Below are 14,603 nucleotides of genomic sequence, written 5' to 3' on the forward strand. Positions count from 1 at the left end.
CAGATGGTGGCACAAAACAGTAAAGCAGTTTTCATCATTTATTATCACTGGAAGATTCTGCTGAGGATCCTGCCATACCGGCTTTCAGGGTTTGGGTTATTTTAGTTCTTGTACTCTTCTTCTTCATTATTATTGTGTAATGACTTTTCAAAACCTGAACAAACAGAAAATTTTACTCTGTAACAAATTCTGCCATTTTCAGTGTCAGGGACAAGGGATATCTGACTGAAGGTTTGTTTAGTTCTAATGTCTCAAAAACCTCCATAAACTGTTCTATTCACCCCGTTTATTCTGCCTGCTAACTAGTCAGGATGCAATTTCTAGTCATATCCCCTTAGTGCGCTTTAGCCACATGAATGCCTTGAAGATTTTCATCTGATACACCCTGAAACTGCTCTCTCTGCTTCTTCAATTCTGTATCTTGTTTTGTATAATAAATACAACAAATTAAAAAATGAAAATCTGCTTTTGTCCTTGTGTATTTCAATTTGTTGAAATCTGATTGATGTTGAAGTTGAGAAAAGGAGAGAGCTCAATACATACAACTGAGTCAATACATATTTCTAGTTCTTTCCCAGAAATAGCAATTATGAACTTTCTATGGGACATTGGCTCTATGGAAGCCACAGACAAATGAAGGGGTAGAAATTACTTCTCTTGCAAAGGCAAACTTTTTTTTTTTTTTTTTTTTATAGAGGCATGCTTTATTTATTTATTTATTTGTTTGTTTGTTTTGTTTATACATGCACTGGGTACAGTCAGAAGCGCGGGAGGGTGAGAGAATTCACCAGAGCCAGAGCGGGGAGCAGAGCAGGCAGAAGGACCGAAGTACACTGCTGAGGGGAGCAGCGGGCGGCAGGAGAGGTCTGCGCGCCATGTGGGACCCTCCTCCAGTGGCCGGGGAGCAGCCGGGGATCGAACCGGCGCCACAGAGGCTGCGGGCAGCTTCGCAACCCAGTGCTCAACCGCTGCGCCACCGGGGAGGCCCTCAAAGGCAAACTTTTAAGATTCATTTGTTTTGGGTTATTTCCACGGCAACTGAATAAATCAACCATGACTTGCAATATGCAGAAGTGTTTCACAAGCCTCGTGATTCCTGATCCTCACATAATCCATGAGAGCCGCACAAACATGGGAGTGGCAGCATGGAGGAGGGGAAGCTCCTGCACCTGCATGCAGTGCACCTGGGTTTGAATCCTGGGCCTGGTGTTCGCATCTGTGTGGCCATGGTTAAGCTACATGAATCTTTGTGCCATCCTTCTTCATCTGAAAAGGAAGTTACAACACCCTGCCCCTAGGTGTTATGGGATTAGATGAATTATTAGTACTTTCATATGCAACCCACAACATTAGTATCTACTATTGGTGACTCTTCTTTAATAGTAGATACTCCCCCACCAACACACAAACACACAAACACTGACAATCATATGCATCCTGTCACCCTGCATAGAGGTCAGATGTGTATAGAGTAGGGAGCTGGTGAATTTCTACCACATACTAGTTCATCCTTTTAACCATGTAGGATACCTTAGATGTAGGAACAATTATAGTGCACAGTTTAAGAGACTGGAGAGTCTAAGTTAGTTGCTCAGTTACTGTTTTGAAACTAATTGGCATACTTAAAACCTTGTGTCTCTGAACTCAAAGCCTGTATTTTGTAACCCATTATTACTATTTCTTTTTCATTTTGAAAGACAAAACATGCACTGCTTTCTCATTAGACATTCTTCCAGTTGTCAGTGGGAATTTCTTAATGACTTTGTGGGTGCCTCTATTTTATCTCCTCACATATACACTCTGGATTTTCTCCCCTAGTTATGAATGGTACAGGAAACCTGCCTGATTCTGAGGGGTCTGTCCTCCATGCACAGCTACTCTATGGGGGGCGGGGGGGGGAGGCGTAAAAGAAATGACTCAGAATCTCAGGCATAACATGAGGGAGCACTGCAGATGTACCCCACTGACTCCCCAGTCCTCCCATGGACTGAGTGGACTCTGAGGTGCTCAGAATTACCTTGTGGAAGACCATGGCATGTCCACTTATATTTGTGAGTGTGGGGTAAGTAAATGATATCAGGCTTTTCTGCCCTCCCACCATTAGGGTTGATGACGGATCCCTGAGGTCCTGAATACATGCCTGATGGTGGCACCTGGAGTGGAGTGTGGGCATGTGTAGGTGAGTATACCTGGGCTGTGAGACTGGGCTTATAAGGGCAGTGTCAAGGGGATGCCAGAAGAACCACAAGAAGAACAGAGAAGCAGATAGAACGAAAGCAAAAGAGAGAGCTAAGGAGAAGCAGAGACCACCACAGAACGCCGGAGAGCCCACGAAGAGTGAAGACTTGGGCTCTGGGAGTCTGGCAGGTCTCCCAGCCCCTTGGCAGTCCTTGCCAGCTGTGTACTTGGTAAATCCCAATAAAAGCCTAAAAAGTCACTGAGGGCTCCAGGACTCCTCCTTCACCTGTCTGCTGGAGTCATAGAGATCCTAGTCCATGTCCTCCCACCACTACAGTGAGGTAGGAGTTACGTTAACTATCTTCTTGACCCAGTAATTTCTGACCCCTGAAAGACTGACATTGGGCCATGTTCTCACTGTGTCATTTGTTCTTGACCACGTCACATTACCTGAGTATAGGGTAAGGTAAAAAGTACCGGGCTTTTCTGCCCTCCCGCTATATCGATAGATGAGGGAACCATGTGGTCCTGAATGCATGCCTGATGGCGGGCACCTGGAGTGGGTACACCTGCTCTAAAACTGTGCTTTTAAGGGCGGCGTCATGGGGATGCCAGCAGAAGCCAAGAACGAACGGAAGCCGAGAGAGAGAGAAAGAGAGAGAGAGAGAGAGAGAGAGAGAGAGAGAGAAGCAAGGTCATGAAAGAATGCCAGAGAGAACCCAAATAGAGTAAAGAAATAAAGATTTGCTGGGGGCTGGGAGCACTGCCGGCCTCCCAGCCCCCAAGCACCCCTGCCTGCCATGTGCCTGACTCCTTGTAAGGGGCAGGACAGGGCACAAGGCAGGTTTTCTGATCCCATGCAGACCGGGTAAAGGAGGAGTCAGAGTCCTCAGTAGTTTTGCAGGTCCTTTATTGGGGTTCACCAGGCATATGGCAGGCAGGGGTGCTGGCTGGGGGGCTGGGAGGCTGGCAGGCCTCCCAGCCCCCAGCAAATCTTTACTCTATCTGGGCTCTCTGGCGTTCTCTGCTTCTGCGTCGGCTTCTCCTTCAGGTTCTGCTGCTGCTGGCTGGGGCTGCTGGCGTCCCCCCGTGACGCCGCCCTTAAAAGCACAGTCTTAGCTCAGCTGAATCCCATCTACCTATGCCCACACCCTATTCCAGGTGCCCGCCATCAGGCATGCATTCAGGACAAGGATCCATCATCTATCCTAATGGCGGAAGGGCAGAAAAGCCTGATATTTTCTTTACCCTACACTCCTCCTTTACCCAGTCTGCTGGATCTGAAAACCTGCTCTCTGTCCTTCCAAACCCTGCACTGAGTTTAACCACCATTGGAAGAAAGTGTTTAAATTCAATAACTTCAATTAATACTATAATTTACATAATCACGGTTTAACTTTCTAAAGAATACAGAGAGCGGAGTGAGCACTGGCCTAAGTACATGCTAACTATTTTCACAAGAGCCCGGTGAGCCAGAACAATGATCTCTGATCTATAACCGGGAAACTGCAGCTGAGAGGTGAAAGCACATCCCCAATGTCAGGCAGTTAATAAGCCACAAATTGTAATTTGATCCAAGCCGCCTGGCTTCAGGACCCCTGCTCTTAACCTGTTAGTTACAACTAGAATAGAAGCAGCTTAGTTTCAGTCTCAATTAAAACATAAAGTTTTCTTCCTTATTAGGCTAAGAGCTAACGAAGGGAACTGTCTCTTTACATATTTTAAAATAGGCCAAAAAAAAAAAAAAAAGGTTTAAATATGCCCTTTACACGGGCTCATGGCGGCGTCTTTTCCTGCTCCTTGGCATCATTACTTTGGAGTCTTCGCTTTTGTTCTTTTTCCTCTAAATAAACATTTTTCTACTCTCTAATTAAAGATTTGCTTCTCCCCACTTATTTATCTGAGAGTCTGCCTACGAATTCCTTTTTATGGCTTCATGGAACAAGAACTCACAGGGGTTTAAGGACTAAATTCCTGGCTTTCACAGCTAGACCAGGGTGAGAAGCAGCAGCAGCCACAGTAGCAGCCGCAGCCGCAGCAGTAACAGAGCACACCGGCTCCTCGTTGCTAATAATCCATGTTAAGACAAGAGTTCCAAGGTTCAGGGTGAGTAGAAGCTGGTTTCCACAGTTTGCTCTGTCTCACAGCAACTGCAGACCTTCCCTTTCTTGAAGTTACCCAGAATATAAATGAAATTTGATGTCTGAGTCTTAATCTGTATGAAATATCTTGTTAAATGAAAAAACATAAAAATAACCCAATACATGTGCCTAAGGCACATTAAAAAGCTTTGATGAGATAGTACAATTTCCAAATTTGTTTTCTTGTGTTATAGAAAGTTAAGGTTTAATACACAAGAGCTGAATTACCAGCACATTGCAGAAAGACAGACATAGGGGCTGAACAGAGCAGGTATGTCCTCACATGTTTGTATCATGATCTCACATTGTGGCATTTCGGGGGGACGGCTGAGTGGATAAGAGAATATTTCTGGCCCTGTGAAATTTCATACCAGGCATCTCTTCCTAGATCTTGAACCCTCTTGCCACACCTGTCAGCTCTCATGGTGCAGGAAACCACAGAGCTTCTCATATTTGCAGCAGACCATGCAGAACCCCAGTAAACTACCAGTCACCACTTCTTCCCCATCAGACACCAGCACCAGCTCCACCCTCCCAGCACTGGCCTCAGACCTCCTGCTCACAGGGACCTCACATTTTTACCTTCTCCCTGGGAGCCAGCCAGCCAACAGGATGCCTCTCCTGGAAGCTGTCATCTTCTCTTCCCTCTGGGCTTGTAAGTTGCCTCCCTCCTTTTCATTTACAGGAGACACTAAGAAAAATTTTTATTGTTGCCTCCGTGTCAATCAATTGTTCATGGGAATTTCATTTATTTTTTTGCAGTTGGTGTTGGACAGTTGTTGGAGCAGCCTAAAATGTTAGTTTCCAAGATAAAAGAAAAGAGTTCCCGCATAACTTGTAAGGTGTACATCAGCGATCAGTATGACTTTAACAATGATTACATACACTGGTACCGACAGAAGCCTAACCAGAATATAGAACATCTAACATATGTTGTATCTACAACAAAACCCACTCAGGAGAAAATAGGTTCGAAGATCAAACTTGAAGCAAGTAAAGACTCTTCCACTTCCACTTCCACTTTGCAAATTAATTTCTTAGAGAAAGAAGATGAAGCCACGTACTACTATGCCCCACTTCACACACCATTACAATTGTCAAGATCACCTTCACAAAAGCCAGCTTCAGGGCTTTGCCCACCCACATCCTTCCCAATATGGGTACCACAGAGGCCTCACACCTGGGAGCCCATCCTGCACACCCTTTCCTACAGAAAGGGAGTTGTGAACTATTTTATCACTGTTCAGCTATAACCTGTAAATATATGTATCAGACTCAAAACAGAAAATCATTGAGTGCCAGGAAATGTCCAGATAGTTCATCTTCTACAGTCATCACAGCACTTCCGCAAAGTCACCTTCATTGTTCAACATGAATATGAATAATTTGAGCCTAAGAGAGATAAAATCACATTAAAACTACAAGATTCCCTGCTTCCTCAACTCTTTCAGGCCATCAAGAAGAAACCAGTGTTTATTTATTCCATATATATTGTATGAGAATGGGGGGGTGGAGCTTACCTCCTTTCCTCATGGGGGAGGAAGACAGATATTCCTTCTACTTGATGGATTGTTAGGGCCCTGCCGGTGCACTTGCTTTTGTGCAGTTCTCATGTGCCCTGGGAGGCTAGGGGGTTACCTAATATCACACCCAGTGATATTAGGTGGGTTCCCTACCATCTTCCTCATCCCAGGGTTTTGCTGTCAGCTTGCCCAGGATCACTGTGACTTTTCCTTCAGAGCTACGGCTCTTTCTCAGCCACTATTCTAAATGCTTTATATTAAAAGCTTCAATGACACTTTATCATTGACACTACCATGATACACATGTATTATAAATGGGAAAAAAGTCATATAAAGGCTATTTATTCATTTGTGGTCAATGAGTTAGTGAAGGGGTATAGGGCTGGTTTCTTGTTTCAGTATCTGTCCTTGTAACCACTATGCATCCTGCCTATGAAACCTAAGCAGAAAAAAAAAGCATCTAATTTATAATTCCCACTAAGAAAGAATAAACAAATTTTTATTCACAAATTAATTACTGAACAATAGAGGACTATTTTATGATGAGTTTGAATTTAAAGTTTGTTTCCCAACCCTGTTTTCATGGAACACAGCTACACCTATTCATTTACATATTGTCCATGATTGTTTTTGAGCTCAATGGCAGAGATGAATAATTTCTTTAGAGACCATATGATACACAGTTTCTAAAATATTTCTTTTCTGACCCTCTATAGGGAACTTTTACCAGGCCCTGCTGTGCCATGGGGGTAAATAAATAAATAAAATTCAAAATAAAATAGGAGGAAATATTGATACATTTTACTACATGAGAGTGAAAACAAAGCTTGCATACTAAAAAGTAAAACAAGTTAAATCAAAGATAATGTATGGCTGTCCAGCAAGATGGTGTCAGAGTGAAGATTCTAAACTTGCCTCTTCCATATAAACACAACAAAACTGATTCAAAGAATAGCTAAAAACTTATGAGAGAAAAACTAATTTTCAGAACACACAAAGGCATCAGCCATCAGAAATGGGTGGGAAAAAAGCCAATGTTTTTAGAGTAATAATGGGACACTACAGCTCACAAGAGGGAGGAGAGGCTGTGGTGCAGAGCCCCATATAGTTATTGACTGAGGCACATGCTAGCACCAGAACTCCTAAGACTTAGCACTGCACTGGATAAGGAGGGGAATGAGCACACATCTAAGATCAACTGTGCACTACTGCAAAGCATTTGTGATGGGGCCACAGAGGACCTACTTGAATGTGATGTTCATAACACAGACTAGATATAGCCTGAATTGGGTCAGAGTACCTGGACTTCCTTATGGAAAAGCCTATCACTAAATTCCTGATAGACATGCAAAACACCAGCCACCAACCAGCCCAGGCTCAGACACCAAAACACCTACAACTCTCCCCAAAAGAAAGGGCTCACAGAAGGAAGTTCAAATTCCTGAGTCTATTGGATGTAATTTTCGATGCCTATTACCTTGTCCTTTTTTTTTTTAACCTATTATTCCTTCAGTACCATATCCCCAAATACTCCAGCAGATGCAAAAACAATAGTTGAAAACCTACCCCCACTATTCATACAAAATTGAATAGAGAAGGCAGAAGAGAAGAGTAAAAATGCCAGAACAAGAGAACCCTGAAATGAGCCCTCTCTCAGTGAGGTTATGGAGCATTAAAGACAAACTATGGAAATAATCCCTGAAAAGGTATACAGCACGAGAGAAAGAGAAATCAGGGCAACAGTACTGGAAATGCTGGTGGAATTAAAAAAAAAACAAAAACAAAAAACCAACATATTAAGCAACAATGTAATTAGATAACAAAAAAATATGAGGCAGTTGGATTCTGAAGTAATGGAGTTAAGAAACACTATAGTTGATTATAAAAATTCACTTGAGGGCCTCAATAACAGACAAATGGAAGCAATGAAGAGAATTAGTGAGCTTGAAAATACAATGTTGGAGAACACAAGAAAAAAACGAGTTAGAGAAAAAATAATGAAAAAATGGGAAGAGTATGAGGGCTCTCTGGGACCACTTAAAGAGAAATAAATATGGTTATCATGGTAATCCCAGAAGAATAAAAAGAAAAAAAGCATAGGAAACATAATTAAAGAAATAATCATGTCAATCTGGGAAACAGAATCTAAGTTGTGACTCAAGAGGTGAAAGAGCCCAAATAAAATAATATTAGTCAGACATGCATCACTTACAAAGACACAGGAAACTAGAAAATCAACTATTAGATTAAAATAAAAATACAGGAAATACTATGAGCATATGATTAATGATAATTGCCTTAAGAGGAAAACAGAGCAGAAATTAAAAAATACACTGAGATAAACAAAAATATTGTTACAAATCACCAAAATCTATGGAAGACAACAAAAGAGTTCTTAAGGGAAAAGATAATTGTCGTATATTAAAAAAAGAAAATTCTCGGGAGCAACGTGGCGGCGAGGAGACGCTGCGAGTAAGATCTCCCATTAAAAAAAGTTAATAGGGAGGAAAAGCGGCAGGTCCCAGAGAGAACTGGGACACGGAAGATAAACGGGTGACTCCAGCAAACTGCCCGAAGAAAAAAGTGGCCATAAAAGAGGACCAGAAGGGAGGGAAGCGCAGAACCCTGCTCCCCTCCCCCGCCCACAGAGGCGGCACTCTCCGACCGGCAGAGAGGAGGAAAACAACAAACCAAAACAACCAACAAGAACAAACGATGCAGCAAGCGGGACTGTGAGTGGAAAGGAACTATTGCAGCCACCACACCCCGTGAACGGGAGCTGAGGCGAACCCTGCAGGATTCGCCGCGGTGGTGAGCGAACAGCTCCAGGCGCCATTAGAGAAGAACAAAGACCCCAGGAGACGCGCACACAGCCCGGGCTGCCGGTAAGCTTGCGCGGAAAGCGGCGCGCTTGGCGCGCTTGAAAAGAAAACGCGGACCGGGATCACAGGGGCCCAGGTCCCCGCGCCTGCGACCTAGGCTTGCGGGGAGACGCGGAGGTCCTCACTGAGGTGAAGGTCCCTCCCTGAGTGAGCAGGAACCAGGCGCCCAAGCACGGGAGCAGTGCAAAAGGCGCCATTCCCGCGCCACTGACCTGGGCTACAGCCCGCATCCTGGACCTAAGGGCTTTGAACTGAGACCCGGGGCACGAAATTAGGGGCGTGGGTTCCCCACGATGGTGGGGCACAAGGCAGACACAGCACCCCAAAGCTGTTGAGGTTTACCCTACCATTCCCGCTCTGTTCCCTGTCCCACGGGGGGGGGGGGGGCGAAAAACAGCCCCCCAAGGACAATAGGAGAGATCTCTGGCGCCACCTAGCGACCAGGAAAAAAAAGTCACTAACACCCCATAGAACAGAAATTTCTTAAGACTGCTTGAAAAGGGCAGAAGGCTTTTGGAGGACCCAGTGGCCAGCCAGGAAGTTAGCCCACCCCACGCCAGGCCCCTTCCGACCAGCAGTCTGAGCCCACAGAGGGAGCAGGCACCCACGTCCGGGGCAGACCGGGGGCGCAGAAGAGTGTGCCTGAAACCGGAGGCGCAGGGACTGCATCCCGCTTCGCCATTTTAGAACAGGGACATTGCTTCAGTAAAAACTGCCTAAAACCAGCAGAAAGCTCCCCCAGAAGACAGAGATGGCTCCTGGAAGAGCCAGAGGGGAGCGGAGAAGTTCACCCAAGATGCCAGTCAGTCCGAGCAACACAGTGTCCCAACGCATACGACAAATTAGAAAACAGACAGTAGGGAGTAGAAGAACCACACGCAACCTAACAACTCCTCAGGAAAGAAGCACACCACAAAAAGAAAACCACTCCCCAGATTGCAACGACAGCAACTTGGAAGAACTTCTGAGCCTTCCAGAAAGAGAATTTAAAATTGCCATGATTAAAAAAGTGATAGATCAGAAGAAGGAAATAGAGTCCCTAAAGAGGGAAATAAAAGAAATGCAGGAGATCAAAGAATTAATGGAGGAACTAAAGAACTCTGGGAAAAGCAATGAAAGCAGAATAGATGAAATGGAAGAACGAATAAGTGCTCTTGAAGACACAGAAATAAAAAGAACCAAAACAGAAAAGGAAAGAGAAGTACGAAGGAAAAAGAATGAAGAAAGACTTCGGGAACTATCTGACTCCATGAGGAAAGGAAATATAAGAGTTATAGGAATTCCAGAAGGAGAGGAGAGAGATGTAGGAACAGAGAAAATATTCAGGAGATAATTGAAGAGAACTTCCCAAATGCGAAGAAGGAGCTGAAAATTGATATACAGAAGCAAGAAGAACACCAAACTTCCACAACGAAAGGAAAAACACAGCAAGACACATAATAGTAAAGCTCCCAAGAATCCAGGACAAGGAAAAATAATGAAGCTGACAAGAGGGAAGACACAGATAACATTCAAAGGAAAACCAATCAGGCTGACATCAGACTTCTCTGAAGAAACACTACGGGCAAGGAGAGAGTGGAGGGACATAGTCAACAGACTTCAAGAAAACAGATGCCAACCAAGAATACTCTATCCCGCAAAGCTCTCTTTCCTCCATGAAGAAAGAATATGGACCTTCCCAGACAAAGAGATACTCCGGAATTTCATTACGACTAAACCCCCACTCCAAAAAATACTACAAGGAATACTAAAGCCAGAACCTCAGAGGGACGAATAACACGAAAGAAGACCAGAAAAAAAAAAGTTATTAAAAGAATAAATAAATAAAATCAAAGGAAAGACACACATAATGGCAAATACAGATGCTAACATATCAATATTAACTCTAAATGTAAATGGACTAAACTCTTCAATAAAAGACACAGAGTTGCAGCCTGGATTAAGAAACAAAACCCAACCTTTTGCTATCTCCAGGAAACACATTTAGCTACAAAAGATAAAAATAGGCTCAAAGTCAAAGGATGGAAAACAATCCTACAAGCAAATGGGCCAAAAAAGAAAGTAAGAACAGCTATACTTATATCAGATAAAACAGACTTCAAACTCAAAAAAATAAAAAGAGACCCCAATGGTCACTACATTATGATTAAGGGGACAATACTTCAAGAAGAAATAACACTCATTAACATATACTCACCAAACGAAAGAGCACCAAAATATATCAGACAACTGTTGTCCTCTCTGAAAACAGACATCAGAGAAAACACATACGTAGTGGGAGACTTCAACACACCACTATCAACAATGGATAGATCAACAAGACAAAAAATAAGTAAAGAAACTAAAGCTCTAAATAAGGACCTAGAGCATTTGGGCTTAACAGACATCTATAGAACACTAAATCCAAAAAAAATGGAGTACACATTTTTCTCAAGCGCACACGGATCATTCTCCAGGATCGATCACATACTGGGGCACAAGACAAACATCAACAGATACACCAAGATTGAAATCATACCAACCATCTTTTCTGACCACGAAGGCATCAAACTAGAAATAAATCATAAAAAGAAGGCAAGGAACTATCCTACCTCATGGAGATTAAAAACCACACTACTGGAAGACCACTGGACTAACGAGGAGATCAAAGAAGAAATTAAAAAATTCTTTGAATTGAATGACAAGGAGGACACCAATATCCTAAATGTATGGGATGCAGCAAAAGCAGTAATAAGAGGAAAATATATAGCAATAGAAGCTCACATCAAAAAACAAGAAAGAACTCAAAGAAACAACCTAATCTCAAAGCTCAAAGATCTAGAAAAAGAACAACAAAAAAACCCCAAAACCAGTAGAAGAAAAGAAATAATAAAAAGCAAATCAGAAATAAATGAAATTGAAACTAAAAAAACAATCCAAAAGATCAATGAAACCAAGAGCTGGTTCTTTGGAAAAATAAATAAAATAGACAAACCCCTAGCCAGGCTCACAAAGGAAAAAAGGGAGAAAGCACAAATACACAGGATCATAAATGAAAGAGGAGAAATCACAACGGACACAGCAGAAATCAAAAGAATAATCAGTAACTACTATGAACAGTTATATGGAAACAAGTTCAACAATCTAGAGGAGATGGACAAATTCCTACAACTCTACAATCACCCAAAGCTAGATAAAGAAGAAATAGAACACCTAAACAGACCAATTACAAGCAGCGAAATTGAAATGGTAATTAAAAACCTCCCCAAAAACAAAAGCCCAGGACCTGATGGATTTACAAATGAATTCTACCAAACATTCAGAGACGAATTAGTGCCTATCCTTCACAAACTCTTCCAAAAAATTGAGAAGGAAGGGACAATACCAAACACGTTCTATGAAGCCAATATTACACTAATACCAAAACCGAATAAGGACAACACAAAAAAGGAAAACTATAGGCCAATCTCCCTAATGAACACTGATGCAAAAATCCTCAATAAAATTTTAGCTATCAGAATCCAACAATGTATCCATAAGATAATTCACCACGACCAAGTTGGATTCATTCCAGGGGCACAAGGATGGTTTAACATCCGAAAATCAATCAACGTTATCCAACACATCAACAAAAAGAAATATAAAAACCATATGATAATATCAATAGATGCTGAGAAAGCTTTCGACAAAGTGCAACACCCATTCATGATAAAAGCCCTTGAAATTCTTGGGATACAAGGAACATACCTCAACATCATAAAGGCCATCTATGACAAGCCAACAGCCAGTATCATTCTCAATGGTGAAAAGCTGAAAGCAATTCCATTAAGATCTGGAACAAGACAAGATGTCCACTCTCACCACTGCTTTTCAATATAATACTGGAAGTCCTAGCCAGAGCAATAAGACAAGAGAAAGACATCCAAGGAATCCAAATAGGAAAAGAAGAAGTCAAACTATCACTATTTGCAGATGATATGATAATATACATAGAGAACCCCAAAATCTTCACAGAAAAACTAATTCAACTCATCAATCAATTCAGTAAAGTGGCAGGATACAAAATCAACACGCAAAAGTCAGTAGCCTTCCTATACACAAACAATAAATCTGAAGAAGAAGAAATCAAAAAAACCATCCCTTTTATTATTGAAACAAAAAAATCAAATATTTGGGAATAAATCTAACAAAAGAGGTAAAGGACCTATACAAAGAAAACTATAAAACACTGTTAAAAGAAATAGAAGAAGACACAAAGAAATGGAAAGACATCCCCTGCTCATGGATTGGAAGAATAAACATTATTAAAATGGCCATCCTACCAAAAGCAATATACAGATTCAATGCTATTCCAATCAAAATCTCAATGGCATTCTTCAAAGAAATAGAACAATTATTGATGAAATTCATATGGAATCACCAAAAACCCCGAATAGCCAAAGCTCTACTGAAAAAAAAAAGAAGGGAATGGAGGCATCACACTCCCAGACTTCAAACTATACTACAAAGCCATAATCATCAAAACTGCATGGTATTGGAACAAGAACAGACATACAGACCAATGGAATCGAATAGAAAATCCAGAAATAAACCCACAGATTTATGGTCAACTAATCTTTGACAAAGGAGCAAAGACTATGCATTGGAGCAAAGAAAGTTTGTTCAATAAATGGTGCTGGGAAAACTGGGTCGCTACATGCAAAAGAATGAAGCTTGACCACTACCTAACACCATACACAAAAATCAACTCAAAATGGATTAAAGAACTAGACATAAGACCTGAAACCATAAAATACATAGAAGGAAATATAGGCGAAACACTACGGGATTTGCACATCAAAGACATCTTTACAGACACATCACCCAAAGCAGTGATAGTGAAGGCAAAGATAAACAGCTGGGACTACATCAATTAAAGAGCTTCTGCACAGCAAAAGAGACAATAACAAAAACAAAGAGAAACCCCACCAACTGGGAGAACATTTTTGCACCCAACACTAATGATAAAGGACTGATCACAAAAATCTGCAAAGAGCTGATGAGACTCAACAACAACAAAGAAAATAATCCAGTCAAAAATGGGCAGAAGAGCTAAAAAGAAACTTCTCTGAAGAGGAAATGCAAATGGCCAACAGGCATATGAAAAAATGTTCAACATCACTTGTCATCAGGGAAATGCAAATCAAAACTACCATGAGATACCATCTTACACCAGTGAGAATGGCACATATTAAAAAAACTAGCAACAACAAATGTTGGCGAGGGTGTGGAGAAAAAGGAACTCTTCTGCACTGTTGGTGGGAGTGCAAACTGGTCCAACCACTATGGAGCTGTGTGGAGATTTCTGGACCTACTAAACATAGAGCTTCCATATGATCCAGCAATTCCACTCCTAGGTATTTACCCAAAGGACACAGAAACATCAATTCCAAAGAGCACCTGCACCCCTATGTTTATAGCAGCACTGTTTACAATAGCTAAGCTTTGGAAACAACCCAAATGCCCAAAAATAGATGACTGGATCAAGAAGATGTGGTACATATATACCATGGAATATTACTCAGCATTCAAAAAAGATAAACACATGCAATTTGCAGCAACATGGATGGCGCTGGAAGGGATCATGCTCAGCGAAATAAGCCAAAAAAAAAGAAAAATACCGGATGGTCTCACTCATAGCAGGAATCTAGAAAACTTAAATAAGGGACCAGGAAAATGAATATAAGAAAGTGAAAATCAAAATCAACAAAAACTATGAACCAGAGACACTTTTTGGGGGGGGGGGGGCGGGAGGGGAGGGATTGGGGTCAGAATGGGGCGTTTGCAATTGTATGGGGGAATAAAAAATAAAATTTATTATTTAAAAAAAATAAAATAAAAAAAAAAAAAAAGTGAAAAAT

General features: G+C 41.8%; 1 gene segment (V, D, J or C); it reads left to right on the plus strand.

The window, feature by feature from the left end:
• Positions 1–4,931: 4,931 nt before the first annotated feature.
• The window catches only part of LOC119241772 (T-cell receptor gamma chain C region C7.5-like), a 16,821-nt gene continuing 7,149 nt past the window's right edge, over positions 4,932–14,603 (plus strand). Inside the window, 3 exon segments of the C gene segment in view lie at positions 4,932–4,974; positions 5,082–5,391; positions 6,433–6,458. Coding sequence covers positions 4,932–4,974; positions 5,082–5,391; positions 6,433–6,458 — 379 coding nt within the window.

The sequence above is a fragment of the Talpa occidentalis genome, unplaced genomic scaffold, assembly GCF_014898055.3.
Source record: "Talpa occidentalis isolate TD23 unplaced genomic scaffold, MPIMG_talOcc4v2.1, whole genome shotgun sequence".
NCBI lineage: Eukaryota > Metazoa > Chordata > Mammalia > Eulipotyphla > Talpidae > Talpa > Talpa occidentalis.